Source organism: Phyllobates terribilis, unplaced genomic scaffold (assembly GCF_046119375.1).
Source record: "Phyllobates terribilis strain yellow unplaced genomic scaffold, ASM4611937v1 Scaffold_8__6_contigs__length_399053987, whole genome shotgun sequence".
Taxonomy (NCBI): Eukaryota; Metazoa; Chordata; class Amphibia; order Anura; family Dendrobatidae; genus Phyllobates; species Phyllobates terribilis.
Window position 1 is genome coordinate 285,496,787 of NW_027362768.1, and position 16,206 is coordinate 285,512,992.

General features: G+C 43.2%; 1 protein-coding gene across 2 annotated transcripts in view; it reads left to right on the forward strand.

Moving 5' to 3' along the window:
• The window catches only part of CACNA1I (calcium voltage-gated channel subunit alpha1 I), a 737,039-nt gene that overhangs the window by 544,196 nt on the left and 176,637 nt on the right, over positions 1-16,206 (forward strand). For both annotated transcript variants that reach the window (XM_073644335.1, XM_073644336.1), the window contains exons 12-14: positions 1,684-1,839; positions 15,526-15,616; positions 15,773-15,969. In XM_073644335.1, the coding sequence (XP_073500436.1) occupies positions 1,684-1,839; positions 15,526-15,616; positions 15,773-15,969 (444 nt within the window). The remainder of the gene's footprint in view (positions 1-1,683; positions 1,840-15,525; positions 15,617-15,772; positions 15,970-16,206) is intronic.

A 16,206-nucleotide genomic window follows, 5' to 3' on the forward strand; every position in this document is an offset into this window, starting at 1 on the left:
AGAAATATGAGTTCTTCTAGCTTGTCGAAGCCTGCACTACAGAATTTTTTATAGTCCTTTCTCATTTCAAATAATATTTTTTTCCTAAACATCCCTTGCTCGTTTAGTATCTGATTATGGCCTCATTCCGATATCCGTGTTGCATTTATGTGTTGTATACTTATTTTTCACAGATAGAACACATATCCATTAAAATTTATGGTGCTACTCACATATCCGTGTTTTCACATGGACCATGTGTCTGTGCAAAACTCATGGAGACATGTCTGTTTTTTTCTGTTATCATGGATGTAAAAAGCCAATACAAGTCTATGGGTCAGTGAAAAACTTGTATAGCACAAAAATGGCATTCACGTGCTGTACATACTTAAAGGGGTTGTCCACTACTTGGACAATCCCTACTTGATCTAAATGTTTGGCCCCGATAAAATAGAAAAAGCTTATACTCACCTCCCGTGCTGATGCTGTTACAGTGGTGCTCTCATGCGATTGTTGTAACATGTGACCCCGGTGCCCAATCAGCTCTAGCGTCGCTGTCTCTGCCTTTGGACAAATCGAACATGAAGAGGAAGTCCGGGATCAGCTGCTCTCTGACTTCCTCTTCATGTTCAATTTGACAAGAGGCGGGACATCAATGCTGATTGGGCTCCAGGGGTCATGTGTCACAAGAACAGCACGGTAGCCCCGGGGGGCGGGGCAAGTGCCGACACGGCAGCAATGGCGCTGGCACGGGAGTTGAGTATAAGTGTCGCGGGTGTGTCAGAAATGACAGACAGTCTCCCTGCAGTTGGTTGCAGGAGATCTCTATGTTTGGCATTGCAGACACCTTTTTAGAAGCTGTCTCTCTAGGACCCAGTGGCTACCTTTCTCTTGCTAATTAACACCCTGGCCTGGGTGTGAAATACATGCTGTTTGCTAGACGGAGGTGACGGCGATACTCACATGACCCCTTGTGAAGACTTGGAACTAGTGCAGTACTTCTTTCTCTCTGGTGGTAAGAGGACTTTCATCTCTCTGAATCAACTTAAAGCTAAGCTATCTTCCCTAGCGCTCATCCCCTCCCTTCCCTAGCCAGGGCCAAATGCGAGGGAAAGACAGGGCGAAGTTCCTGTGCAGCGATTGGTGCGGAACCAATATAGGGACGTTAGGGGAGACAGGGTGATATAAGGTCAGCTTAGGAGGTCTACATTACCTCCTTTCCCTAGAATCTGGGCCCCCTTTTCCCCCTTCCCTTCTTGTTGTACTTAGTCTTTCCTACACCTTGCGTGACAATAAGCTTATTTATCTTATCGGGGCCAAACATGGGGGATAACAATTAATTGTTCAAGTAGTGGTCAACTTCTTTAACATTGCAAAGTATAGGAGAAGCTTTGTAATTGATTTATTTATCCATCCATGAAAAACGCTAATGACTGATGGTAAAAACAGACACACGGAAAACACACTGATGGTAAATTATGACACCCCTAATCCAAAACACTGATGACACCAGTACCATGTCAGGTTATACAGTAGGTTGAGCCCAGTGGACTTATGACAACCTTTAACTTTAAAAACTATGAAACTATAAGATGCTTTTTTTGCCATGCTTGTAATCCAGATATACTTTTATTGATTAAGCATGTATGCCTTGTGTAAGTCTACAATTCAAATATACTGTATTATTTTTAAACTTTCCCCCAGATCTTGACACAAGAAGACTGGAACGTGGTGCTGTATAATGGGATGGCCAGTACTTCTCCTTGGGCTGCTCTCTACTTTGTGGCCTTAATGACATTTGGGAATTATGTCCTCTTCAATCTATTGGTTGCTATTTTGGTTGAAGGATTCCAAGCAGAGGTAAAATTATATTGTATTTAATTTTTATTATTATATTATTATACACTGCCTAAGCCTATTGGTTGTGATGGGAAAACTGGACCACTTGAAAAATATGTCTAACGCTTTATAAAGAGCGTCCAGTCTTCAGGGAAATTTCTTTGAAGCATGCTGATGAAAAATATAATTTGACAACATGTAATATACAACATTGATAACAACAAGCGTAGATGGAATGAAGGACTTATTATGGAGTGTCAAAATGGAAAGCTCTAGCATGAGATGGTACTCAACACAAAGAAGACAAAGATATTGACTACTGGCAGGTACGAACGGGACAAATTTGAGAGGTATGGAGATAAACTGGAAGTTGTAAAGGACTTCAACCTACTTGGATCGACGATCATTCAAGAAACAGCGACGACACCAGAAGTCAATAAGAGAATAGCTATAGAACAATCAACAATGAAGACACTGGATAAGGTCTTCAAATCGAGGAACATTTCACTAGTGATGAAGACACGGCTCGTTCATAATTTGGTCTTTTCTGTGGTAGCATACGGATGCGAAATCTGGATGACAAAGAAACAAGACAGAAGAAGAATCTACTCCTTTGAAATGTGGTGCTGGAGGAGGATGTTATCAATACCATGTATGGTGAAGGGAACAAACATCAATTTTGGAACAAATCAAGCCAGACATGTCACTCGAAGCAAGGATTACCAAGCTACAACTTGCCTACTTTGGACATGTCATACGAAGAGAGAGAATTCACTGGAGAAGGACATCATGGTGAGAAGAGTAGAAGTAACAAGGCGAATAGGAAGGCCAGCAACTCAATGGCTTGATACAATCAAAACAACAGCCGAGAGGACCCTGGTGAACTTATCTAGACTTGCACAAGATCGATTTTCCTACGGATCGTTCATCCATCAAGTTGCCATGGCTCGAGATCGAGCTGAAGGCCATTTAAAAAAAAATGAACTTTCTGCCCTAACTAGTCTATCCAGCTGTAATGGGGATTGAAAGAACACTTTCAAATGAGCATTACTATTTTAACAGCCACTTGCTAGGTTTCCTAAAATATGCCATTTGTAAATCTTATGCTAAATCAGAGCAGTTTAACTGGGACTGACATTTATTTAGTCTCCAATTCTCATACATAATGAAGTGCCATATATTTATTCATCATTTCTACATTGGTGTTTTCTTCCACTGGCCCGTATCATAGCCTCAGATTGCTATTGTGATACTGATTGCAAGGTCTTGCTTCTCGAGATGCAGCCATGACGTAAACTAGGAGATCAGATGTTCAGGTATTGTTGCAATCAGAATGGCAACGCTTGCTTGTTTTATAGCTCTGCCATCGTAGTTAGTGGTCTTTATGTCAACTTATTTTTACAAGGCAGGCTCGAGAATCCACATACTATTTGCAACAGAATACCTGAATATTCTAGAACCAAGCAAGATACAAAAGCAAGAAAAAAATATATCTATTTATGGGGTTTAGTGGCAAATGGCCTAATTGTTAATTAAACACATTTCACTCGTGTCCAGGTTGTTCCAGGGATATAAGTCAAGCTTGATGGCACAGCTGCATACACGAATATTAATGTGCATTAGAAGGATTTAATGTTTAAATAGCCAGCAATTACAAGTCTCTAATTATAATTAGTTTCAACCATATGTTACGTGGGAATAGCTCAGTCCGTTTTCCCACCGGCATTTTTTAGCAAATCTTGTCCACAATTGCTTAAGTGGAAAATATTAAAATGACCTTATTGGTATGCGTAACACAAGAGTCTTCTGTTGTGTGACAGGGTCAAGTGTTTCATTCATAAAGTGCTTGGCACTTCAGGGTCAGCATCAATTTGCTGTAATAACTTTAGATCTGTCCAGTTATGACGCCCAAAGGCAGATTAAAGGGAATCTGTCATCAGGTTTTTTTACCTCATCTGAGAGCAGCATAATGTAGGAAAAGAGACCCTGATTCCAGCGATGTATCACTTAGCTTACTGGGTGCAGCAGTTGTGACACAATCAAAGTTTTTAGAGGTAGCATGTAGCAGAGCTCAGAAAGCTAACCCTGCCCACACCAAAGCTCTATATGTACATTGTATATTGACAGTGAGCTGCTAATCAGTGCTGGGGGCGTGGTTGGACCAGTTCTCATGTGGGACCTAGTCCAGCAGTGACAATCTCCCACTGATAAAACACTCATTGTAATGAAACAACAGCACACAGCTTAATAAGTGACACATCGCTGAAATCAGTGTCTCAGCCCCTACCTCATGCTGTCCTCAGATTACATTGCAAAAACCTGCTGACAAATTCCCTTTAAATAGACCATAGACACTGGACTTTTCACCCAAAAATGTTAGACTGAACACATTGACAATAATGAGTTGTTAATTGGGCCTTGGCTACAAAAAGAATATTTGTTTGCTTTTCATGGAAAATAAATATTTGCTAAAATAAATAGGTCAACAAATGTGACTGCTCCTCCATGGGTTAGTCTCTTTATTTTTATTGTTCTCCATCCAGCCTTGACCACTATGACAACTACAGGTTTGCTGCTCAGACATTTTTGGCCTTTCTGTCGTCACCCCAGTCTTGATAGCAAGTAACACAAATGAATTCAGACCAAACCCTTAAATTAAAGGGGTAATCCAGGACCTCCGAATAGCTTATCACTATCAGATTGAACGGAGTCCAACACCTCTCATCCCTACCTATCAGCTGTTGCAGGTCAGATGTATACAGTATATAGACCAGAATAGTACAGCTCCGTACACCATGTAGTGGTCATTCCTGGGTACTGCAGCTCAGCTTCTATTCACTTCAACAGAGGATGAGCTGCAGTAGCTGAGAATCGCTACTGCACAGTGTATATAGCTGTACTGATCTAGCAATAACCCCTTCACTCCGCAGCCCTTTTCCGCTTTTGCATTTTCATTTTTTGCTCCCCTTCTTCCCAGAGCCATAGCCTTTTTATTTTTCTGTCAATATGGCCATGTGAGTGCTTGTTTTTTGTGGGATGCGTTGTACTTTTGAACGCCACCATTGGTTTTACCATAATGCATACTGGAAAACGAGAAAAAAATTCCAAGTGCGGTGAAATTGCAAAAAAAGTGCAATTTCACAAATTTTTTTTTCACCATGTTTGCTAAATGCTAAAACTGACCAGCCATTATTATTCTTCAGGTCATTACGAGTTTGTAGACACCAAACATGTATAGGTTCTTTTTTATTTGAGTGGTGAAAAAAAAATCCAAAGTTTTTTTAAAAAAAAGGTGCCATTTTCCGAGACCCGTAGCGTCTCCATTTTTCGTTGTCTTGGGCTGGGTGAGGGCTTATTTTTTTGTATTCCGAGTTGAAATTTTTATTGATACCATTTTGGTTCAGATACGATCTTTTGATTGCCTGTTATTGCATTTTATTGCTATGTTGCGGCGACAAAAAAAACGTAATTCTGGCGTTTCGATTTTTTTATCGTTACGCCATTTACCAATCTGATAAATTTTTTTATATACTGATAGATCGGGCAATTCTAAACGCGGCGATACCAAATATGTGTATATTTGATTTTTTTTTTGTTATTGTTTTATTTTGAATGGCGCGAAAGGGGGTGATTTAAACTTTTATATTTTTTTATTTTTTTAAATATTTTTTAAAAACTTTTCTTCTACTTTTTACTTGCTTGAATAGTCTCCTTAAGAGACTTGAAACTGCGATTGTCTGGTCGCCTATGTTGCACAAAGCAGGGCTTGAGCCCTGCTATGTGTAACAAAAATGCTCATCTGCTATGAACGCCGACCACTGGGTGGCGCTCATAGCAGATCGGCTATGACAACCACAGGGGTCTCATCCAGACACCGGGTTGTCATGCCAACCCCCATCGGTGACCCGGGGTCATAGAGTGATGGGCGGAGCCAATGACGCGCTTCCCGGAAGCGCAAATTAGATGCCGCTGTCAGAGTTTGACAGCAGCATTTAACTAGTTAAAAGCCGCGGTTATTCCACCCTTGGCTGTTGTAGGCACATGGCAGCTGTAAGAATCAGCAATATGTGCCCGGAAAATTGCGGGCTCAGCACCGGAGCCCGCACCGCAGGGGGGGGACACGTAAAGCTCAGTACACGTACGGCACATATTGTGAAGGGGTTATGGATAGGTCAACAATATCTTAAGGTCAGATTAAATTCATGCTCATGCCCTGTTCATTTAGCCCTGGAATGTGAGCTATGTTCCATAACTAGTTCTGCCTTCATAGGTGGAATCTGACTGTCCTGCTTTTTCCCACAATTAAAAAATAATGGAGATACATACCAGCTATAGAAACAATAATTGATGGGTAAGGAACCGGATACATATCTATATATATAATCGTCTTATCCCGTCTGTCTGTCTTTCTGTCTGTCCAGGAAATCCCGCTTCGCTCATTGGTCCGGCAGCGGCCAATCAGCGACGCGGGATTTCAGAAAAAAGATGGCGGCCGTTAGCGGCTCATCTGCGGGACGGGATACTTCTGCTGCGAGCGGCCGCTCATCTCCCGGCTTCTCGCAGCAGAAGTAGCCGCACAGGCAGCGGCACTGACATCCATGCGGCTAGGGTGTCAAGGGAGGACTGGGGAGCGGCGCTGCGGGTCGGGATACTTCTGCTGCGAGCAGCCACTCATCTCCCGGCTTCTCGCAGCGGAAGTAGCCCCACAGGCAGCGGCGCTCCCCGGTCCTCACCAATACGATTCCTCTCCCCGGTTCTCACCAATACGATTCGATGATTGGTCACGGCCGGATCAGTGAGCTTGGCGCAAAAGTTAAACACCGCTGTGCTGATTGGCCGCGGACGCTGCCCGCCACCAATCAGCGATTTTGGCGCCACATTTAAACACTGCTGTGCTGATTGGTCGCAGACGCTGCCCGCGACCAATCAGCCATTTTGGCGACACATTTAAACACTGCTGTGCTGATTGGTCGCGGACGCTGCCCGCGACCAATCAGCCATCTTGGCGCCACATTTAAACATTGCTGTGCTGATTGGTCGCAGACGCTGCCCGCGACCAATCAGCGATCTTGCCGACAAATTTAAACACTGCTGTGCTGATTGGTCGCAGACGCTGCCCGCGACCTATCAGCCATTTTGGCGCCACATTTAAACACTGCTGTGCTGATTGGTCGCGGACTCTGCCCGCAACCAATCAGCGATCTTGGCGCCACATTTAAACACTGCTGTGCTGATTGGTCGCGGACTCTGCCCGCGACCAATCAGCGATCTTGGCGCCACATTTAAACACTGCTGTGCTGATTGGTCGCGGACGCTGCCCGCGACCAATCAGCGATCTTGCCGACAAATTTAAACACTGCTATGCTGATTGGTCGCCCGCTGACCTCCATGCGGCTAGGGTGTCAAGGGAGGACCGGGGAGCGGCGCTGCGGGTCGGGATACTTCTGCTGCGAGCAGCCGCTCATCTCCTGGCTTCTCGCAGCGGAATTAGCCGCACAGGCAGCTGCGCTGACATCCATGCGGCTAGGGTGTCAAGGGAGCACCGGGGAGTGGCGCTGCAGGTCGGGATACTTCTGCTGCGAGCAGCCGCTCATCTCCCGCCTTCTCGCAGCGGAAGTAGCCGCACAGGCAGCAGCGCTCCCCGGTCCTCACCAATACAATTCCGCTCCCGGGTCCTCACCAATACGATTCGAAGATTGGTCGCGGTCTCCGGCCGCGACCAATCAGTGATCTTAGCGCAAAAGTTAAACACCGCTGTGCTGATTGGTCACGGACGCTGCCCGCGACCAATCACCGATTTGGCCGCCACATTTAAATAGCGGCCGCGACCAATCACCGATCTTGGCGTCACATTTAAACACTGCTGTGCTGATTGGTCGCGGATGCTGCCCGCCACCAATCAGAGATTTTAACGCTAAATTAGAACACGCTGTCCGCTCCTTAGTAACACGGCGCGCGAGATTTAAAACCCGCTTCTATGACTGGTCGCGGATGCCGCCCGCGAGCAATCACAGATTTTCGCGCCAAATTTAAACACGCTCTCTGGCCAATTACCGCAGAATTTCAAATAGGTACGCCACCTTCGGGAGATAGCAGGGCTAACTCCGCCCATGTGGTCATGTGACTCACAAACTGCTCATAATGTACTGAGCAGGTTTTCTCACTCACACTGTGCGAGGGACTTCAGTCAGACTGTGCGAGGGACTTCTGTCACACTGTGCGAAGGACTTCAGTCACACTGTGCGAGGGACTTCAGTCACACTGTGCGAGAGACTTCAGTCACACTGTGCGAGGGACTTCAGTCACACTGTGCGAGGGACTTCAGTCAGGTTTACTGAACACGTTCTGCCAGTGACAGCGCGCTGAAGAGATACTTCTTTACGCTTCCTGTTTTATAATGGGTCGTAAGCGAAAATACGCCACGGAGGAAGACAGAAAAGCAGCAGAAGCAGCAAGAAAACGACAACGTCGAGAGCAATAGACACCACAACATACTGCCGCCAGACAAGCCCAGGATGCAGAATCTCACAGACAATGTCGGAAACGGGAGACACCGCAACACAGTGCCGCCAGACAAGCCAAGGATACGGAAGCTCACCAAAAACGCAGGGAACAGGAGACACCGCAACACACTGTCGCCAGACAAGCCCAGGATGCGGAGTCTCACCAAAAACGCAGAGAAGAGGAGACACCGCAACACACTGCCGCCAGACAAACCCAGGATGCGGAATCTCAAAAAAAACACCGAGAACAGGAGGACACCGCAACACACTGCCGCCAGACAAGCCCAGGATGCGGAAGCTCAACAAAAACGCCAGGAACAGGAGACACCGCAACACACTGCCGCCAGACAAGCCCAGGATGCGGAAGCTCAACAAAAACGCAGGGAACAGGAGACACCGCAACACACTGCCGCCAGACAAGCCCAGGATGCGGAAGCTCACCAAAAATGCCGGGAACAGGAGACACCGCAACACACTGCCGCCAGACAAGCCCAGGATGCGGAATCTCACCAAAAACGCCGGAAACAGGAGACACCGCAACACACTGCCGCCAGACAAGCCAAGGATGCGGAATATCACCAAAAACGCCGGGAACAGGAGACACCGCAACACACTGCCTCCAGACAAGCCCAGGATGCGAAATCTCACAGACAACGTCGGGAACAAGAGACACCACAACACACTGGTGCCAGACAAGCCCAGGATACGGAATCTCACAGACAACGTCGGAAACAGGAGACACCACAACACACTGCTGCCAGACAAGCCCAGGATACGGAATCTCACAGACAACGTCGGGAACGGAAAACACCGCAACACACTGCGGCTAGACAGGAACACGATGCGGAATCCCATAGACAATGTCAGCTGAATGAATCTCCAGAATCCAGGACAAACCGAGAACAACACAATCGCCAAATTTATCAAAAATGAATACTCTACCAACTAAGGCAAGCCCAGCAGAACATTCAACATCTTGCATGTTACGTAACAGACAATGAAACTATAATTATTCAACACTACTGTGGGAAGATGAATGTAGTTTGTTCTAAATGCGACTCTCTAAATTTCATCGAGGAAAAACCATCTGACAATCAGTTTACTCAATGCTGCCAAAAAGGAAAAGTGATGCTACCAAGATGTCACTACTCAGATCTGTTTGAGCAGTTGATGAAAGGAACGCATGAACACAGTAGAAATTTTATGGAAAATATCAGAAGTATCAACAGTTCTCATGCGTTTGCTTCATTTGGTGCCAACATTGCACCGCCCCCTGGATTCGGACCGTATTGTTTTAAAATTCATGGCCAGATCTTCCACCGCACTGGAACACTTCACCCAGAACTAGGACAACCACCAACATTTGCACAATTATACATCTTTGATCCAAATGAGGCTACAGAACAAAGGATGAACCTAAAAGAAAATGAAAAGTGTAATGCAGAATTGATGAACCTAATTGCCGTACATTTAAAACAATCAGCCCATTTGCTTCCGCATATCGCATGCTAAAAGACATCGAAGCTGAGGAGGAACAGAGAGCTATACAAAATGGGACGGAAATGCCTTCTATTATCATGCCCATTAAACAAGACGTCAACAAGATCCCCGATGTTACAACAAACCACGTGTAAGTGAGGTCGCAGTTGTTTTTCAAAACGATGATGGAGAGCCTCCTTTTCAAAGAGATATATTAGTCCATCTTAAGCCAGACAAAAACAACCCTTTCGTTCCTAAAACACAACGAATTAGCATTTTGCACAGCAACCTTGATGCTCTTCTGTACCCGCTATTCTTTCCAAGCGGTGATCAAGGGTGGCATGAAAACCTACACCAGCAAGGAACTTCAAGAAGAATTACACAACTACAGTACTACAGTTTTCTTCTGTCTGTCCGAAATTACTTCAATCCTATTTTAAACGGTGGGAAACTGACACAACAGTACTTAGTCGACGCATACGTTAAAATTGAAGCTAATCGGCTCAATTTCATACGAATCAACCAAAAACAACTTAAAGTTGAAGACTACTGCATTCTTCAAGAACATTTGCAAAAACAATCCATTCAAAAAGGAATTCCAATTGGAAAAACAGTAATTCTCCCGTCGTCCTTTGAAGGTAGCCCCCGCAACATGCAACAGCGTTATTAAGATGCAATGGCAATAGTAACAAAGTATGGAAAACCTGACATTTTTTTAACAATGACCTGTAATCCTAAAAGGCCGGAAATTACTGAAAATCTACAACCCTGGCAGCAAGTTGAACACAGGCCGGACTTAGTTGCATGCGTATTTCGACTAAAACTCAGCAGCCTTTTTAAAGACATCAAAAATGGGCTTTATGGAACAGTCGTAGCAATGGTACACGTCATAGAGTTTCAGAAACGAGGTCTCCCACATGCGCATATATTAATTATTTTAGACGCGGATTCAAAGTTTCGCACGGAGGACGAAATTGACAACATAGTGTGGGCTGAAATTCCTAACCAAGAAAAGAATCCTGAATTGTATAATATTGTAATCTGTAATATGGTTCATGGCCCATGCGGTGTAGCAAATCCAAAAAGTCCATGCATGGAAAACGGAAAGTGTACAAAAGGGTTTCCAAAGCAGTTGAAACAACGCACTGTTAAAGATTTGGATGGCTACCCATCCTACCGGAGACAACTGATTGATAACATTGTACACAACAAAAAGATTATAAATAACTCATGGATAGTTCCATACAACCCGTATTTATTAAAACGCTACAACTGTCACATCAACGTTGAAATCTGCGCTTCAATAAAAAGTGTTAAATATCTTTTCAAGTACATCTACAAGGGGCATGACAAAGCTAACGTCGAAATACAACAAAAAACAGTCAATCACGATGAATCATCACGGTTTGTTGACTCAAGATATGTCATTGCTCCAGAAGCTGCTTGGAGAATATTTGCGTTTCCAATGCATTCACAGTCCCATGCCATTATACGTTTAGCTATTCATTTACCAAATCAACAGCAGCTTTATTTCTTTGAAAATGCTCAAGTCGAAGATGTCTCAAAAAATTTAAGCACAACGTCAACATTAGTGGAATGTTTTTTGCTGAACCAACGTGACAAAAACGCAAGGCAGTATTTGTATCGAGAGATTCCAGAGCATTACGTTTGGAATAAAACTTGGAAGCCAAGACAACGAGGACTTAGCAGAATAATTGAATGCATGTGTACTGTTAGTGTCAAGGATCAAGAAAGATATTGCCTTCGGCTGTTACTACTGCATGTCAAAGGAGCAAGAAGTTACGAAGATTTGAAAACAGTTAATGGAGTATTGCACGATACATTTAAAGCTGCAGCTTTGGCTTTAGGACTTCTATTGGATGATACTATGTGGACACTTACTTTAGAAGACGCAGTTACCCTACATATGCCTAAGAAACTTCGTGAATTGTTTGCCTACATTTGTGTCTTTGGACCGCCTACAAATCCGGCTCAACTTTGGACAAATTTCAAAGAACATATAATTGAAGATTACTGCTTACGTCTTCACAACAAAAGAAGAAATTGTTAAAATTGCGAATCTTATGCCATGCAAGATGTCCAAAATGTCCTACTACTGTATGGAAAAATGTTTTCAGACTTTAATTTGCCACAGCCTGCAAGTCAAGTTGCACAAATTCAAGAGTATGATGAAGCTTATGAATTATTGTTGGCAACAGAGAAGAAAAACTCCTTAAATCAACAACAACTGATTGCATATGACACTATTGTGAGCGCTGTAGAAAACCAAGCCGATCCAACGCCAAAATGTTTCTTTATTGACGGTCCTGGAGGCAGCGGTAAAACATACCTCTATGAAGTTTTAATGCATCACGTTAGAGGGTTGGGAAAAGTCGTATTGCCATCGGCTACAACAGGTATTGCAGCAAACCTTTTACGAGGAGGTCGCACTATGCATTCACTCTTTGGGATACCAGTTTCAGTCAATGAAATCTCCGTTTCCAGAATCAAACAAGACACATTTGCAGGAAAACAGTTAAACAGTGCAAATCTTTTGATACTTGATGAGTGCACCATGGCACCCAAATATGCTTTGAGCTTAATTGACAGACTTCTGCGTGAAGTTATGACTACAAATATTGCAGAAAAAAATGAAATTCCTTTTGGAGGTAAAGTTTTTGTCCTTGGCGGAGATTTTAGGCAATGCCTTCCAGTTGTACCAAATGGAACAAGAACAAATATTATCGAGTCCACCTTAAAAATGTCTGACCTTTGGAAAGAGTTTAATAAACTCCAACTAATTAACAACATTCGATCTTCTGACCCAGAGTACAGCTACTGGCTTCTTAAACTTGGTAATGGTGAACTTAGCAATGAATATAACCTTGGAGAAGACATTATTGAAATACCAGAAGACATGTTGTGCACTGACTGCATCGTAAGTGATGTTTTTGGACAACGCGTTGAAATTGATGTGAACGACCAAAGCAGTGTTGAGAGGGCCTCTTCCTATGCAATTCTCTGTCCCAAGAACGATGACGTAGCTCTGCTAAATTCCCGTGTGATGGATAGAATGCCTGGAGAGTATAAATTGTACAAAAGTGATGATTCGGTGGATGTAGACAATGAAGATGAACGAGAGCATTATCCAGTTTAATTTTTAAATAGTGTTACGCCATCAGGAATGCCATCCCACAGACTACAACTTAAAGTTGGAGCAATCGTAATGTTGCTGCGGAATCTAAATACAAGAAATGGTCTATGTAATGGAACTCGCCTTATTGTTACTGGACTCCATTCCCACATAATTCAAGCAAGAGTGATCACTGGATCTGCAAAAGGAAACGAAGTGTTCATTCCACGCATTGATTTATGTCCTTCAGACACCGGTCTTCCATTTAGGCTTCGACGTCGACAGTTTCCAGTAAAACCAGCATTTGCCATGACAATAAACAAGTCACAAGGTCAAACTCTACACCGTGTTGGCATATATTTACCGGAGCCCGTTTTTGGTCATGGACAACTCTATGTTGCATTTTCAAGAGTTAAAATGAGATCCAATGTCAAGGTGTAAGTTTTGGATACCCATTTACAAGGAAAGTTGCTTACAGATAGTCCAAAAGTATTCACCAAAAATGTTGTGTACAAAAATATTTTAGGTTGATATTGTTAAGAAATATATTCTAGGGTCGTACTTCTTTTGTCCGATGATTTATTTTAAAATATATTTAGATATTCATGGAATAGTTTATATATTTCGATCATCTGTTTAATAATTTTGTTCAGTTGTACTAAGTTGTATAACCAATAATAGTTAATAATAAAGTATTATTTTACACAGAAAATTCTGTGTACTCATTGTATTATTCTTAAATCTTCATAGCGACATCGGCAGCATCTGCTACTAAAGTGAATGCAGATTTGTGCCTCTCCACGCACTTAGTCGTGGCGTGGAAAGCAGCGAATCTACAGGCAGCAGCTAATCACAGCAGTATCTGAGAGCGCGTGCTGTGCCTCACATCCTGCGAGGAGCTGCTGAAAACAGGACGGACAGCGCTGGAGCAGAGAAAAGGAAACAAGGTGAGTATTAGGGTTTAGTTTTTTAACTGTGCTGTGGAGATTGGGGAATGAGTAGGTCATACAAAACCATGATAAGCTGGCCATACAAGCTAAGATGAGGAAGCCGTACAATCCAAGATAAGTCAGCCATACAAACCAGGATTAGAGGAATGACGGAGCCATACAAACCACATTGACAGACCGCGCTGTGGATGCTGGATGTGACACGATGGGGGATAACCCCGCCCACAGCCCGTCATTCACTGTGGTGCGCGGAACAGCAGACCCCTGGCTGCAGCCGCAAATAGTCGTGATGTAAACGGAAGCAAGATCCGGCTGCAGGCGGGAGAATTCCGTGCTGGCTGTGCGTTGTCAGCGATGTTGTCACAAGCCGGATTGACAACATGACGTAATGACAAAATTCATTAGGGGCACCGAGGGGATACATTGTGAAGTTAATTTAAAGTAGTGCACAACCCATTTAAACACTGCTTCGCTGCTTAGTCACACCCGGTCGGCCGCATGCATATTCTAGAATACCCGATGCATTAGAATCGGGCGACCATCTAGTATACAGATAGTCTTTGTACAATACCAACAGAGGAGGAAAAATGGATAATGATGATAAAATACATATGGCAGTTAGGAAGACTATTGCAATCACAGAACACTCCTTATACATTAGATAACTGTTGGCTAAATGATCATTCGGCCGTCAATTATCTCTCCCATCTTCCCCATATACAGGAATGCCCAACCCAGCCAAGGTCTCCTGTGTTCTCTATGAGAGAGCCACTGCCAGACTCCTCTGGAGGCAGATTATCTCCTGGAGAACAAAACAATCGGCCATTGAAATTCAACAACCAGATTCTTCTCTTCCCTGACATCATCTGTCGGGAACCAGTTAGTAAGACTCCTTACACATTAGCCTGTTAGCTGATTCCATTCTGCTTACTTTAGCCTAATTTGTATGAGGACCTTTTAAGGGAACCTTCCATGTCCCCAAATACTATTAACCTGCAGATATGGGGATAATTTGCTGGTCAATAATGTTTTAAAACCATGCATCGCCTGCACTGAGAGCCCCACTGCCGGGAGGAACTTAACATTATTCCTCCCAGAAGCCTTCGTCTTTCAGTTATAGAGGCGTAGTTTCAGTCACCACTCAGTACATAGTGAGCATCGGCTGTAACCAATTCCCGACACTGACTGACAGCCGGATCAGTACTGATGCACTGCTGATCTGGCTGTCAGTCAATTCCTGAGCCTTAAATGTTTTGGATGTGCCTTATTTCATACTGGTGCATCTTTTTCTTCTTTCTTTTTGGTACTTATTTGTATTTACACCAGTTTATTGACCATTCTCATAAATATTTACAGTACCCGCCATAGCTTAGTTATCACCCTAATATTTTGGTGAGTTTTGTAAAAGCCTAAGTAACCCCTATGTTCAATGTAAGGTGAAGGTGAATCTTCAGTGCAACAGTTGTACGGGTTCAGAATTATGATTCTCTGTTTGGATGTCTGCAAAACACAATTAATGATACAGAACAGACAGTAATTTGCTCAGTGACCTTCATACAGTTGCACTATACTGTTCATCAATAAATCAAAATGAAACATAAATGAATATAATGAATGCTTATTACAGTTTTCTTACTCACAGGGTGATGCCAATAGGTCATATTCTGATGAAGAAAGGAGCTCTTCAAACATGGATGACTGTGACAAGTATCGTGAAATCCAGACTGGGTCAGGTAAAAATAAAAATACCCATTAGGTTACTCAAAGTGTCCTAATAATAATCAAGGCACCGATCCTGTTTGCTTTGTATGAAAGCAGGACAAATCATAAATGTAGTCCATTTAATTGTTAATAGATGAACATTCTAGCTCTATTAATTGTATGTTTAGATCCAAAGCTTTGTACTGTTCCGATGACTCCAAATGGACACCTAGAAAACAACCCTCTAACAAGCCAACAGATCTCCGGAGGAATGATGAACACGTCCAGGAATTCATTACAAAGGGATCAAATGCATATAGCCATGGACTGCAGGAAAAGCAGTGTCATGTCATTAGGACGAATGACCTACGACCAGAGATCTCAGGTAGGTGGTCATCTCAGGGAATTTCTACTGATATCTATAATAGTTTCCCTGATTACAAATGGGAAAAATTGGGAGTGTTTGGTAATAGGTGGTTAATACTTAGGGAACCTGTCATGTTGAAAATTACATCTGATCCGCAGCTTATAGTGCCAGAGGAGCTGATCAGATTGATATATTTTTTATGGGAAAAGATTCAGCAAAACTTGTAATTTATTCATTAAAATTCCTGATGTATGA